General features: G+C 42.8%; 1 protein-coding gene across 12 annotated transcripts in view; it reads left to right on the forward strand.

The window, feature by feature from the left end:
* Positions 1-16,504, forward strand: part of LOC137432512 (myopalladin) — a 257,015-nt gene that overhangs the window by 214,198 nt on the left and 26,313 nt on the right. For all 12 annotated transcript variants that reach the window (XM_068124524.2, XM_068124522.2, XM_068124523.2 and 9 more), the window contains one exon: positions 6,687-6,852. In XM_068124524.2, the coding sequence (XP_067980625.2) occupies positions 6,687-6,852 (166 nt within the window). The remainder of the gene's footprint in view (positions 1-6,686; positions 6,853-16,504) is intronic.

Raw genomic sequence — 16,504 nt, forward strand, 5'->3', positions numbered from 1 at the left:
GGATGAGGTCGTGCAATAAAAACTGTGTCAACGGCGGTAAACTGCCGGTGTCACGAAACAGATCCGCCGCCGAAACAGATCCGCCCCCCGGCGATTCAGTACCGGTACAGATTCGCCCCCCTCGAAATAGATTCGCCCCCCTGCCACGAAATAGACTCTCCCCCGTGACAAAATCGCCCCCTCATAATATATATGTCCATGTTTCAGCAGATATTCAAACTTGGAAAAAAGTGTAACAATTGTATGGCTCTTGGTGATTGTGGAAGAGTTCTTTTACAATTAATCTACAACAAGAGCAACTGAATATTGGTGTAAACTTGTACAACTAAGCAATACTAGACTACCTTATGAATGTTATAACATGTTAAAAATATCTTGATGATGCTGGTGGAGTTGCGTGTGCGACTCATATAGAAACTATATTATATCAGTATGGATTTGGCTTTGTGTGGTTGTCACAAGAAGTTGGAGATGTCAATGTTTGTAGCAACTTTTAGACAAAGACTTATGATAATCGTTTTCGAATGTGGTCAGCATCTGTTGATAACATATATCAGAGTTTTACTTATAAGCACCATGTCATTATTAAATGTTGAATCTCATTTATCTATCACTGTTCCTACTTATTTTAGAAAGCATATTGCTCGTTTCAGATGTAGTAATTTTAAAGTACATGTCACATAAGTACATTCGATATGAAGCTAGAGTGTCTCAGTATTACCATACCATACATGATGTATTTAATACTGAACAAGAGTTCCATGTCCTTTTCAAGTGTAAGTTTCATTCTGATATCCATGTTAAATATATAGGTGTACATGTATACAACTGTAACTAATTTGAAAATGCTTTCTGTATATTGTATCTGTATATATTTTGCTTTCTGTATATTATATCAATTGTAAGAATACGATAAATAATGGGCGTATTGAAACGCCAAGACCTTATTTGTTGAGAAAATGCTCAGCAAATATGTTTTATTTAATGGAAATGTAAACGAGAATGGGGGGCGATTCTATTCTGATGGGGGCGAGAAACGTATCCGCCGGGGGGGCGAGTTTATACCGGTACAGGTTCGCCGGCGGGAGAGTTTATACGGGAGCGGATTTATTTCGCGACACCGGTATTAATTTTTTTATGCGACCTTTACGATCTTTATTTTCTTTCAATTTCTTACATACTTAAAGACTGTATAGCACAAATCACTTTTTAACGCTTCCAAATACCTCCAGTTTTGCAGTACTTCGACATGTTATACAAGGTGGTGTATAAGTCTGCATTAATCGCACTAATCTCCCAGATTTTTATGCTTCCGCCACGGAAGTCACCGGAGGCATTATGTTTTCAGGTTGTCCGTCCGGCTGTCCGTCCGTCCGTCCATCCATGATATATTTTCGTTACCGCGATAACGTGGGAACGGCTAAAGGGATCTCAGTCAAACTTGGTGCAGCTATGTATAATGAGGTAACGATGAACTGATTAGATTTTGGGGTCAATATGTCAATGGTTAGAGGTCATGTTAAGTAAAAATTATGTTCCCGTGCCAACTCATGAACCAGTGATGGGATTTTGAACAAATTTGGTATAAGTAGGCCTATATATGATGCAAAGATGAACTAATAGGATTATGCCATCAAAAGGTCAAAGGTCAGAGGTCATGTGAGGTAAAAATGTGATAACCTGTGAACAGCTGAAGGGATTTAAATTAAAACTTGGTACAGGTATGTATAATGATTTAAACTTGAACTGATTAAATTTTGGGGTCAAGAGGTCAAAGGTCAGAGGTCATGTCAGATAAAAAATGTGATAACTTAAGAACAGCTGAATGGATTTAAATCAAACTTTGTACAAGTACTATAACGATGTAATAATGTGGACGGAGGCATATCGGTCGACGTCGTGACGTCGTAGAGTGTTTTTCTAGTTTATACGACCTTTGAAATCATTATTTTATTTCATTTGAATTATATACTTGAACAATGAATGGGGTAAGGTGTTCTCTGAACTCCCTAGTTGTAGGAGATGCAATACTGTTGAAAATTTTAGATATAGGTGAGGGGGCTTGACCAGACACCACCAAGAGTTTCAGGAAGACGGCTGGTTTTGAGCATTCAGCCTCGTGATTTGCATTGTTTTTTGGCATTTTTATGGATTGGCACACACTTGTGTGTTGGTTTGCAAAAATATTAATCTAATATTTTAACGTCACTTTATTCCTTATAACCCACATTACACTGTTTAATCGCCAGCAAGGTCAATACATTTTGTTATCAATGATTTTACAATACAACAACAACAAACAACATGCATGTTAAAGGCCATTTTCCCTACTAGAGCGGGGGTTAGCCTTGCGGTCCCCATGACAATCTTCTCCATTTTGCCCTATTTTCTGCATCTCTCCTTGTTAACCCCCTTGCCCGCATTTCTTCTTCCACCATCTTTAGCCAAGTCTTTCTCGGTCTTCCCCGTCTTCTACTTCATTCTACATTAATTTCCATCACTCTTCTCAACCAGTCACTTTCATCCTTCCTCAACACATGACCGAACCATCTCAACCTGTTCCTCTTCACAGCATCAATCACAGGCTCTATTCCCATCATCTTTCGCAATTCATCATTTGTCTTCCTCTCTCTCAACGATACTCCGCACATCCGTCGAACCATTCGCATTTCCACCCTTTCCAACCTTCGTTGCTGCTCTACGTTCATTACCCATGTCTCGCTCCCATAAATCATAACACTTCTCACACATGCAGCATACACCTTTCCCTTCAGGTTCAACGACACTCCCCTCATCATCAGCACGCCACTCAATTCCCGAAACTTCTTCCATGCACATCTCACTCGAGCAACCGTTGCCGAGTCTGATCCACCTTCTCCATTCAGCATGTCTCCGAGGTAACAAAATGTTTTCACACCTTCCAGCTTCACGCCGTCTCCAAGATCCAACTCAACATTTCCTCCATCTGCAGCTCCCTCTGTGCACACCTTACATTTCAATGTAGCTGCCACACTGGTTAATGACCCTCTCAGACCACTACATTTTTGATGAACCCACTCAGCGCATATTGTACACTGAATGGAGTTCACTCCGACACCCTTCCTACACACAGCACAGGGCCACTTCCCAGTTCTTTCCACCTCACCACATGCTTTACCACTTGCCATCACCTTCGTCTTTCTGATATTCACTTTCAGACCTTTTATCTCCATACATTCCTTCCACGTGTTCATCTTTTCCTTCAGTCCATCCATACTTTCCGCAATCAACACCAGATCATCTGCATACAACAACTCCCACGGTAAACCCTCCTTTACGTTCTGAGCCAGCACCTCCATCACAGCTACAAATAGTAGTGGACTTAGTACCGACCCCTGATGCACTCCCACCTTCACCTCAAACTCACCACTGTTCCCGTCCTTCGTCCTTACAGCTGTGCACGCTCTTTTGTACATTGCCATCACTACTCTGATCAACCATTCCTCCACTCCTAACTTCCTCAATGCCCATGTCAATACTTTGCGTGGAACCCGATCGAATGCTTTCTCCAGATCAACAAACCCAAGAAACAACTTCTTCCTCTTCTCCATGTACTTCTCCTGCAACTGCCTCACAATGAAAAGCACGTCTGTCGTTTCTCTTCCTGGCATGAATCAAAACTGCATTTCGTCGATCTTCACTTTCTTCCTTATCCTCCTCTCCAACACCCTTTCCAATACCTTCATTCCATGCTCCAATAACTTTATCGCTCGGTACGAGCCACACTCCAGAGGGTCACCTTTCCCCTTGTATAGAGGGACGAGGGTACTCAGTTCCCAATCCACTGGAATGCGGCCTTCTTTCACCACCAGATTACAGATCTCTGTCATTCTCTTCACACCCCAACTTCCTGCTGCCTTCAACATATCTCCCACAACTCCCGTCAGCCCTCCCGCTTTTCTACCCTTCATTGCTTTTATCGCTTCCTCAACTTCCTTCTCAGTTATCTTCTCTGCCGGTCCTAAAACTGGGTTACTCTCTATGTTGCCATCCCATTCATTCTCTGTATTCAACAGCACTTCCATATATCTTTTCCATCTTCCTTTAATTCCATCTGGGTCCACAACGATTTGTCCCACTTCATCCTTCAAGCAACTCACCCCCATCACATCACACCTCTCTTTCGCTATCTGCTTTGCAATCCTGAATACTGCTTTCTGACCCTCTTCCGAATCCAAGCGTTCTCCGAACATTTTCCTCCATGCCTCCTGCGCCTTTGCTACCTCTTTCTTTGCAGCCTTCCTGGCTGCCTTATAACTTTCATGCTCTGCTGTTTCTGCTCCCGTACCCTTCGCCTTCTGCCACTCCTTGAACTTCTTCCTCTTCTCGTCAATCCTCTTTCCAACTTCATCATCCCACCACCATGTTTCCGAGTGCCTCGGTGGTCCTTTTGTCCATCCACATACCTCACCAACGGCTCCCAACAGACTAGCTTTCATTGACATCCAACCACTTTCAAGCTCAACCACATCATCCTCGACCCTACTCAGCCTCTCTTTTAATGCCTCCCTTACTGTCACCTCTTTCAACCTCCACACCTTCATTCTCGGTTGGTACTTCACCTGCCGAGCTCTCCTCGCACCTTTCACCCTTACGTCGCAGACAACCAAGTGGTGCTGTGAAACAGCCTCCTCCCCAGGGATCACCTTTGTGTCCCGGAGGTGCCCCCTATCTCGCCTACGCACCATCAGGTAGTCAACGGTTGTCGTCGACCCACCTGACGTGTATGTAACAAGCTTATTATCCTCTTTCTGGAACTGAGTATTACAAATCAACAAATCAGCTCCATCAGCAAACTCCAAAATCCTTTCACCTTCTCCATTTCTCACACCATATCCGTAACCCCCATGAACTCAGTCAAAACCATCCATACTCCTTCCCACATGTCCATTTAGGTCTCCTCCTACCACAACAACTTCCTCATCTTTCACGTTTTCCATCAGCTTCTCTATCGCACACCAGAACTTGTCCTTCTCTTCATCGCTTCGACCAACCTGCAGAGCATATCCAGAGATGACGTTCACCAAGAGCTTTCCAATCATCATTTTCACCATCATCAACCTATCACTCACTCTAGTCACACTCACCACACTGTCTACAAACTCCTCAGAAAACAGGACACCAACACCATTCACGCCCTCCAGGCACCCTTGCCACACAAACTTGTATTTCTGTCCCTGCCTACCCTTCACCATTCTCACACCACTTCCCTTCCATCTCGTCTCTTGCACACAACATATGTCCACTCTTCTTCTGACCAATACTTCCACCACTTCTCCTGATCTCCCTGTCATTGTCCCTACATTCCATGTCCCAAACCTCAGAAACCGATCTCCACTTCGGGCTGTACCCTGCCCACATGTAGTTGTAATTGTCATGGTTCTCTTTTTGAGGCAATGTTTTTATGGCCGGATGCCCTTCCTGATGCCAACCCTCTTCGTCGCCTCTTACGACACGCAGGGATACGGCGTACCTATTCTTATCCAGGGTATACACTGGGAAACGTTTAAAACATGGAAATTCTGGGGGGTGGGGGGCGTCAGCATCACGGCTGCGGTTTAAACATATTTAAATAAATATTTAAACAAAACCATGAAAAACAATCTGGGAAAAGTGTCTAAGTGTGAACGTGGATTTGACAAAGCAGAAGCAGAGGTGAAAGAAAAACGAGATATAGGGGGCGGGGCACAAGTCGAGACGAGGAGGCCGCACGAGACACCAGGCCTCACGAGGCGCACGAGGCGCGAACAAAGAAACGACTAATTACACACAAATTTGCAACAACTACAAAACCAAAACCAAATAGAAACACACAATAACACATACACAACAAAATACGCAGCGGAAATTTGACAAAGAAACGAACGGGAAAACACTCAAACTTTGATGCCGTGGAGAGATCGAAGCAAGCCCCGTCGCTCGAGGGACCAGAAGACATTCCTGACCGGAAGTCATTTTACAATAGCTAGAATAAAATGAATAAATTCTGATGACGGTTAATTATCGATTCGTGTCGACTCCATTTCTGTATAAATAAATCGGGTTTTTTGCAGAAGTCAGTGAACTGAGGTTAATTAAACCTAACATTTCATTTATATATGAGACTAGCAGGAAACGTTGCCCGATGATGTTCTAATCCTCTTGGCATTTTGAAGAAATCAATTTGTTGTTTTTTTCTATTTTTTGTGGATGCCTAAACACTTCCCTACACCCACGAAGGAAAATCTATATTTAATATTATGATATTACACACACAATAATGGGGAATAATTTAATATTACCTTTCACATAGCTACAAAGGCTTCGGCACCATGGAGCGATTTTTTTTAAATCAAACAAAAATCAAATTTTAATTAATATATATATTCGCAATCTTTTTGTCTAAAACACTCCCAGGCACTCACTGATGAACCTCTGAAAATTTGACGAAGATCCGTTCAGCCATCTGAGAAAAATGACGACACAGACAGACAAACTGCTCTCTTATAATATAGATTGCTAATTTGATCTAAAGCCTGAGTTTCATCTTGATTCAGCCAGCCTGGATTGAAGGTTCATCAATGCGCAAAATTCCAAAACTATTGCGTTAGATAAAAAACATCATCATAATTTTATTAAGCTAGTCAATTTTGCCGTGTTCCCTACAGCAAAGCAGCTTACACGGGCTCCGGTATTTGTGGAGAAGCTACAAAACACAGGTGTGGCCGAGGGGTATCCAGTGAGGCTGGAATGTCGTATTCTTGCTGTTCCTGCACCCTCCATCTTCTGGAAAAAAGAAAATGAAATGCTACAACTGCCCCGTGAACGTTTCGGGTAATTCTTTCCCGACACCTGTTCAGTTGTGCATGGCAATCGATGTTTCTTTCCAAACAACATGATGTATGGTGGTGTTCAACTTTCATATAACTGTAAATACTCGACTGATGAAATGAAACATCTTCCTCATTCAGCTGTCAATCCATTTAATCATTCGGCTGTCTGTGTCACTTTTCTTTAACTGGCCCTGTGATTAGGCTTGGTATAGACTGTCTTGGCACGGGATTTTGTTTTGCTATGCCCTTAAGTGTTTGGATTGACCTATGACATGCCTCGCGAGTGGTCCTGACCCCTGACCCCCTGTTAAGTGACATTTCAGGAGTGGGGCAGTACCCCCTAGTGGTCGATTTTGGCAGGCTGTTCTACTTTGGCCTCTCGTGGTAAATGATGTTTTTCATTGGGGGATGGGATTAAATGTAGACTATTAAAATGTACTCCATTACAATGTCCGAGCCAGTGTATAAGGGGAAGAGATTGCATTAGCAGGTCACATCTGAGGCTGTTTCAGCAAGCAACCTTTTGGTGCCACCTCATGATGAACCTTCAATCATGGCCATAGCCATGATTAATCATGTGTTTCAGGAAGTAATAGGTGATTATGAAAGCTGATTTGAAATTAATCATGGATGCAAACATTGCAGTTTGAATGCTCACATGGATTCTCAGGATACTCAGATGGATATGTTTTTGGCAAAAGTGACAGGCTGATTAACCGTGCAGGAGGAGGTAAATGTTTGTGATGGGCAGGCCGAAAAACCTAAGGTGAAGCTTCTGCAAATGGTGCTGTTGGAATTAATATGGAAAAATTTTCAGTAATGCATATTGTAGGCAGTTCGGCACAAGTAACCTGGAATTACGACTGAAGTGGGATATGTTATCATGAGGGACGATGATAGATGTGATGAAAATAATCGTTGGCCTCATATGAGGTTGGTATAAGCATGTGCCTGTGTGTAATTGACCAGGGTTTTGCACCCAGTGTTGTGGTGTTAAATATGGCAATGCAGGTTCAACAACCCAGGGAAAATGACGGTGCAGGAAGAGGCATTGTCTGAAAATTCAAATGCACGTAAGATGCAACAGAACTACAGGCTTGTCCATCGAGCATGGCAATTACTTCCAAGAGGGAACTGAAATGTGTTAAGCATCGGATGACCAACATGATGTGCTGATTGAGAAAATGGTTAGAGGCGATGGTTGTGTGGTGGCAAAGGAACGGGTGGTTAAAGACACCACATACAGTCACGTGAAAAAGTAAGTACACCCCATGTAAAGTTTTGACTTTTTCAACATATTTCAACATACAGCTATTTGATCTTCATTTCAACAATATTGATAGATAAAGGTGATATAATATAACAAATATCATGAAACATTTACATTTTGTAGTCCATTGTATAATTTAAATAAACATAAATGCAAATTTAGTATGTGGAAAAAGTAAGTACACCCTACATTTATCACGACTTCAAATACCTAAAATTAGAATCAGGTGCACCAGCTCAGGTGCAAATGATTAGAACATCGTTAGAGAGGATCTTGGAGGAACCTGTCTTATTTAAACCTCAGACATTTCGTTTGCTTCCTCTTTGTTGTTGAAGTGTGCGGCGTCACCATGCCTAGATCAAAAGAGCTCTCTGAGGCCTTCAGAAAGAAGGTTATAGATGCCTACGAGTCTGGGAAGGGATTTAAAAAGATCTCCAAACAATTTGAAATCAATCATTCGACTGTCCGCAAGATTATCTACAAGTGGAGAAGATTCCAAACAACTGCCAAATTGTTCAGGCCAGGCCGCCCCAGCAAGTTCAGCCCGAGAGCAGTCCGCAAGATGCTGAAAGAAGTCTCCAAGCACCCCAGAATGTCATCACGGGACCTACAGGTAGCTCTTGCCACTGTTGATGTCAAAGTGCACAAGCCTACCATTAGAAAGAGGCTGCACAAATTTGATCTACAAGGGAGGTGTGCCAGGAGGAAACCTTTGCTGTCCAGAAAGAACATCAGGGAAAGACTAAAGTTTGCCAATGAACACCGAGGCAAAGACCAGCACTTCTGGAATAATGTGCTCTGGACAGATGAGTCATAAGGTAGAGCTATTTGGCCACAGTACCAGAAGACATGTTTGGCGAAAACCAAAGACAGCATTTGACCACAAGAACCTGATACCAACTGTAAAGCATGGTGGTGGAAATATTGTTTGTGGCAGCTTTGCTGCATCAGGGCCTGTGCAGCTCACCATCATAGAATCCACAATGCATTCTTCATTGTACCAGAGGGTGCTTGAGGATAATGTGAGGCCATCTGTTGGAAAGTTGAAGCTCAGCCGAAGGTGGACCTTGCAACATGACAATGACCCTAAACATACCAGTAAATCAAACAAGGAATGGCTGAAAAGAAAGAAATGGAGGGTTCTGGAATGGCCAAGTCAAAGCCGGGATCTAAATCCCATCGAGATGTTGTGGGGGGATTTGAAACGAGCTGTGCATGCAAGAAACCCCTCAAACATCGCACAGCTGAAAGAATTCTGCATGGAGGAGTGGGCAAAATTTCTCCCAGTCCATGTCAGAGACTGGTAGACAGTTATAAAAAACGCCTACTTGAGGTTGTTTCTGCCAAAGGGGGCAATACCACCTATTAGAGCCAAGGGTGTACTTACTTTTTCCACATGCGAAATTTGCATTTATGTTTATTTAAATTATACAATGGACTACAAAATGTAAATGTTTCATGATATTTGTTATATTATATTACCTTTATCCATCAATATTGTTGAAATGAAGATCAAATAGTTGTATGTTGAAATATGTTGAAAAAGTCAAAACTTTACATGGGGTGTACTTACTTTTTCACGTGACTGTATTTTATTTGGAAATCCAGGAACATGTGGAGGAATTGTTTGCAGATGAGGAGTGTGTTGGGTCTTTGAATCAGGCATGGATCCAACATTGGGTCTTTCTGAGTAGTGGGTGAACTATATATAACCTGTCTCCTTTTATTAAAAATAGATAATGTATTAAATTAGCTTCCTCCTTGACCCCATTCCCTCCCACCCCAAACTTTCCTCACTTTATTGAGAAAGGTCAATGATCCATGCATCCAGTTATTACATTTACAGAATTCCATAAGGCTGAACTCTTATTCAGAAAAATAAAAACATTCATAAGATGCAAATGAACATTTATTGCAGTACTTAACCAGATATACTGGAGTTCAGTCTAACTACAGCTTCCTTTCTCAATTCTACTGTGTCTTCAATATGCAGTTTATATTCAAAATCATGAGAAAGTATTTTTAATGGAAAGATGAGTTGAGTCAGAGTGGAGTCCCCCCTCTACCCTTTATTGTTTGCCAAGAGCTATACAGATGCCATACGTGCCGATAATGTGACAAAATGCACAAAGTGTTCGTCACATCAATAACTTTTATTTTATTGTAATTGGTCATCGGTCTCAAAAGCAGTAATTACTTGGATTAGAGACGATGCGTAAACAGATTTTCAAAGCCGGCATGTAACTCATACTACTTTATAGGTGCTGCCTATCACTTAGAGGTACAGTCGTGGCCAAAAATATCGGCACCCTTGCACTTTTTTCAAATAACTCACAATTTTCTCAAAAATAAGTTGAAATTGACAAAAGTATTTGGTTTCCACAATTCTTTATTTCACTGCTAATATTACAGAACTTTTGTTTTTGATTCAGAACTAAATATATCCTTTTAAATCAGAAAATAAAAAGAAATGACATTGATAATATTATTGACGCCCGAGACTTAATATGTTGTAGCACACACAGCCTTTGGACAAAATAAGTGCAGTCAAGCGCTTCCTATAGCCATGAATGAGCTTCCTACACCTCTCTACTGGCAGTTTGGCCCACACTTCTTGTGCAAACTCCTCCAGTTCTTCCAGATTTGAAGGGTGCCTTCTCCCAACTGCTGTTTCCAGATCTCCCCACAGGTGTTCAATGGGATATAGATCTGGACTCATTGCTGGCCACTTCAGAACAGTCCAGCGTTTTGTCTTGAACCGTTCCTGGGTGCTTTTTAAAGTGTGTTTGGGATCATTGTCATGCTGCAAGACCCATGACCTTCTACGGAGACCCAGCTTTCTGAAACTGGGTTGAACATTGCGCTCCAAAACGCCTTGGTGATCTGATTTCATGATGTCGTGCACACATTCAAGGCATCCAGTGCCAGAGGCAGCACAGCAACCCCAAAACATCACTGAACCTCCTCCAAGTTTGACTGTAGGAAAGGTGTTCTTTTCTTTGAAGGCTTCATTTTGTTTTCTGTAAACATAGAGATGATGTGCTTTACCTAAAAGCTATAACTTGGTCTCATCTGTCTACAGGGCATTCTCCCAGAAGGATTTTGGCTTGTTCAGGTCTGTTTTGGAAAACTTCAGTCGGGCTTTCTTCCATTTATTTCTCAGCAGTGGGGTCCTACCATAGAACCCCCTTTCATTGAGTTGGCGACGGATGGTGCGAGTTGAATCTGTCGTACTTTGTGGCTGAAGTTCAGCTTGAATCTGTTTGGCAGTTGATCGAGGTGCTTTCTCCACCATTCGAACAATCCCACTCTCCCTCCAGGTCTTTAAAACAGCTGTTCACCACCATCTCTTGTCTTCCCCCATCCAAAACCTTGATATTTTCTACGCCTGTTAATTTCACCCCAGATCCACTTTTTTGAAATACCAACTTCTTTCCTGGAAGTCCCAGCAGTGTCCATGTGTTTTATACCTCCCCCCCCCCACCCCTTTACCTTCCGATGCCTCCTCCCCCCAAGCCCTCTCCCTCCCACAGATCTCCCGATGTCACTGTTCTCTAAAGTTGTACTTGTGTGCTTCCCTCTATCTCCATAGACAAAGGAAATGAATTAAATCAAAGAAACCGTCGTATTGTGCGTTTGTGGGTGCGAGCTTATCTTTCTGTATGTAGTCTGCAGTCGGCAGGAAATCGTCCAGGCTCCGATATTCGGGACCCAAGCGTGCAGTCTGGGCACGGCTCCAGTTGGCGTGAAGCAGCCCTCCATCCGCCTCGTTCACGCCCTGCTAGGCCCCGAGCGACGCGCTCAGCGGCACGCCTCACTCGCCCCTCGTCGGTCACACACGAGGTCCCATCCGCTCGCAGCACCACGCCTCACTCCAAGCACCGAGCACTGCTCCAAGCACCACGACAAGAACACCACGAAGATGACGAACCACCAGGGAAGAACCAGGTAAGAACGCAGGGAACAAGCACCAGCGAAGCTGATCACCGAACACACAGAAGCACCAGCGAAGCCGCGCAGAACCCAGCACGAAGAGTGAAGAGCCTCGAACGAAGAACCAGCACGAACTCAAAATACCCGCGAACCACCCGTTTTGTCTCCCGTGGTCTGACGTCAATTCTGGCGCGTTACCAATCCGCTCTGCCCTTCTTTCTGATCTTTCCCGCCTTGCGACGTCACCGGCGCTCTTTCTCCAACTAGCGACCTGTTTCTAAATGGTCATTTGGCGCCTTCCGCCCTGATTGGCCGAATGTTCATGCCTTCCGCCTCAACCAATCACACGTTCTCTGGACGTGGCTGTAGCCTGCCTTGCACGATGCTTGACGCCCACGCCGGCGTTGTACGCGGCCGCTTCCTGCTTGTCGTTCCTGTAAGTCTTTATGTAAGGGAGGGGATTTAATTAATGTGTGCACTAAGGGACCTGTCTAAGTGTCTATATGAGTGCGTTGCCATAATGGACACTGGACTGCTCACAGAGGGAACAAACAAAGGAATTTTACCCATAATCCCTGTACTAATTAGCATGTCCCGCCCCCTCGTGGCGGGGACACAAATACAACTTATACCGACATCCGGGCTAAACATAGAACTCATTACAGGTAGATTCCCTATCATGACAGTCGAGCACCTACCTATGCAGATCTACCTGGCCCTAGATATTCCTTTACCTCCCCCCCGACATAACAATACGTTTTATGTGTCCGTTTGTTTTTTTGTGATTAATGTCAGCTCTTACACGAGCCTCGGTCTTGTATACAAAAAAAAATAAAAAATTATTCGCTGCCATCTTCGACCAAGTTTTCTATTGCGGCTACGTCCAGGGAGAATGGCTACAGTGCCATGGGCCGTAAACTTTATGATAACATTGCGTACGGTGGACACAGGAGCATCAAAGTCTCTGGAGATGGATTTCTAGCCTTGAGATTGTCCATGCTTGACTACAATCTTGTGTCTGACCTCCTCAACAATTCTCTGGTTTTCTTTCCTTTCTCCATGCTCATTGTGGTACACACAGTGACACAAAACAGCAGAATCACTCCTTTTCTCGATTCAAACTGGTTGAATGAGTGATTTTTATATTGTAGGCACCTGCAACTCACCATAGGTGAGTTCAATTTCAAAGTAAAAGTGAATCACCTGCTTGAAATCTAATTATTTCTAAAAACTTCTAAAAGGTGCCAATTATATTATCCGGGCCATTTTAGGATTTCTGTGTGGAATAAGCTAAGATTTCGTGATTTTTTTTTTTCTGATTTTTTGTTTTGTTCCACTGCAAACCAAAGAAATACATATGTGGATACCAAAAAAAAAAAAAATTTCAACAATGTTTTTGGGGAAAATGGTGCATTATTTGAAAAAAGTGCAAAGGTGCCAATATTTTTGGCCACGACTGTATCGTGTACCTTTGGGCTACCTAGTCTTGGTTAGATTCCCAATCCACCTATCAACTGTCACCTTTTAGTTTTGCAGGTAGTGTGTTACATCAACAAGTGTGCCATCCATAGGTGAGATATTAAATTAGGTCTACCCTATACTAGTATACACTGGTGGGCTTTAAAGATCCCACAGTGTATTTTGCAAGACCAATATGTGCCAGCTGTCAACAAGAGATGCTTGGCGAAATGCCAGCATAGGACTGAAAAAAAGGATGCCGCACTACTTGGATAATTGGCCACCAAAGATGGGCTTGGCCAGCCCAGTGAGTAGCCTGGAAAAAAAGAGAGAGCTGTCACCCACCTCCCCCCACCATTTGAAAATGCAATAAAAAATTCCATAACTTGTGCTTCTGTACCACAAGCACAAGCAGTGTGTGCAATTCATCATTGTGTGTGTCGTCCCTCGGATGGATGTTAAATCGGCCTCACATCTGTCAGCATTCGTTTGTGGACGTTATAGATCCCACTGTGTCCTTTGCGAAGAGTAGCCCAGGTATCGCTGCCATCATAGCCAAGTTCCAAATTCCTGCCCCAACTACTTAGTCGAATGTATCAGACTACTATCCAGTTCATAAAATATTTGGGTCAAAGACTTCCCCTGGCCTAGGAATGATTGTGGCTAATAAAGAAAGAAGAGGAAGAATTGTGGCCAAGAGTTGCTCTGCTGCCCTGCTCCGTCAGTTCATGGCCTACGTCACATATTCGATGAGCCTCGATGTTGTAGAGAAAGAGGGAGATAAATTTACATAAAAAGGTTTCCAGCCCTGACGTATGACAAGTGCAAAATATTCGTTAGACTCCATACGCTCTCAGGAGCTGATTGTGGTGAGAAATTACCAGAGTTTCAAAGAAGAAATGGATAACCTATTCCCTCACCTTGGAAGCTGAGTTGGAGTGGCGACACATCCAGGATTGTGCCCACTAGCATCGGAAACTGCTTCGGCAGCCTTGTGCATCCATATGTGCAAAAGGATTGGTCTTCTTCTTCTTCACCATGGAAACAGGTAACAATGGTATTGGTGGTGCATTTGCATTTGAAAGACTGAAGTGATTGGGGCAAGACAACGGACAAAGCGAGACTATTCCACAATCGAGAGAATAATGAGACGAATGGGAAACCCACCTGGACTTTGGGAGCGTGAGCAGGTGAGTTGTTCAAAATCAAAAATTTAGAGGTAGAGGAGATGTGCCATCATCACGCGCTTCCTTTGAGCACGTCAAAAGTTATTGTGGTGGCAATCCGTAAAAGGATTGTGATGTTTTGTTGTGTTGTCATTCCTATCGTGTCATTCCTTCCTACCTTGTTTGGTTGTTTTTTGGGAATCCTGTCCTTACTTGTTTTGTTGTTTTAAAAAAATGTTTCTTTCTGACTTGTTTGACTCTATTTTTTCCGATCTGGATGCCAATAACATGAGCATCCACTAAATTATTTTTAGGGTCATTATCTTGATGTCGGATGAACCCCTGACTGACTAGGCATGTACCAGAGGGTGTTGCATGGCGCTGCAAAATGCTGTGGTAGCCCTTTTGGTTCAGGTTGTCAGTCACTCTGTGCAAGTCGCCGACTCTGGATCCAGCAAAAGAGCCCCAGACCATCACGCTTCCTCCTCCATGTTTGACAGTTGGTGTCACACACTGAGGAACCATCCTTTCGCCGACTCGACGGCGTACAAAAACCCTGTGTGATGAACCAAAGATTTCAAATTTGGATTCATCAGTCCATAAGACCTTCTTCCAGTCTTCAGTAGTCCACTGGCGGTGCTTCATGGCCCAGGCAAGCCTCTTTTTCTTATTTTGCCATCTTAGCAATGGCTTTCTTACTGCCACTCGACCTGTCAAAACTGCAGCTCGAAGTCTTCTCTTCACAGTTGAAACTGAGACTTGCTTACTTCGACCAGTGTTAAGCTGTGCTTGAAGCTGTTGTCCTGTGAGCCACCTATCACGCAAGCTGTTGACTCTTAGAAACTTGTCTTCTGATTCTGTTGTGGCTTTGGGTCTGCCAGACCTCTTCCTGTCAGAGTTTCCTCCAGTTTCCAATATACTACTTCCAGCAGTGCAATATTGTCCAAATAATGCTTCAGAGGGTGTAATAATAGTCTGTTCCAATACTGCTTTTATACAGACAGGGGATTTGTAATCAAGTATTCAGCAGAGGTTGGGACACCTGTAGGAATTGTTTGCATCAACTTTCAAGGCTTAATTTACTTACATTGCTGCAGAACAGCTGTAAGTTGTTAACCCATTACTTGTTCCCTGAAGAAGGCCTTTTTTTACAATATAACTGTGCAATTTACATTGTTTTCCCGTTTTTGTGGACCTAAACTTTTTTTTAAACCTCCAGCAGTTTACTGTACCTTTGTACCATTTCAGGTTATTTACTGGACTTGAAATGCTTAAATTTCAATAAAAACTGGAAAAATTGAGGTGTTCTAAAACTTTTGAGCGGTAGTGTATCGAAAGGTGAATTTAGAATGCTCTTTTCAATAATTGTCATGACCACCTGTGAACCTCAATAAAAGCATCAGCAGACCGTTCTGGGCCCTTTTCTTTTGTAAATCCCGCACCTTATAGTACCTTACAATCCATGACAGGCACTTTATGGCAGACAGTGAGTTTTACGGGAGAGTTTCTCAATCTGTACATGCATAAATGACATTCAACAGGTTGTGTTATATTGGGTTGTATTTTTTTTTAGTACCAATTTTTAAAAATTGCTATGTGCGGGTACAATAGCCGAGAGAAAATGTCATGTCTTTCCATTGGAATCATTGTAATTGCATCAGCCATTATTGTGCTAAGCTGGATGACATTTATCAACAATTTGATGGATATACTGTATTCTGGCATCTTTTTCATTCTTGTAATTTATGAAAACGTTTGAGAATAAAATTTATGGCTTTTACAGGCTTATGACTTCAATTCACTCTATAGTATATTTTAAGTGTCTA

This window comes from Myxine glutinosa, chromosome 8 (genome assembly GCF_964187855.1).
Source record: "Myxine glutinosa chromosome 8, kmMyxGlut1.1, whole genome shotgun sequence".
Lineage (NCBI taxonomy): Eukaryota > Metazoa > Chordata > Myxini > Myxiniformes > Myxinidae > Myxine > Myxine glutinosa.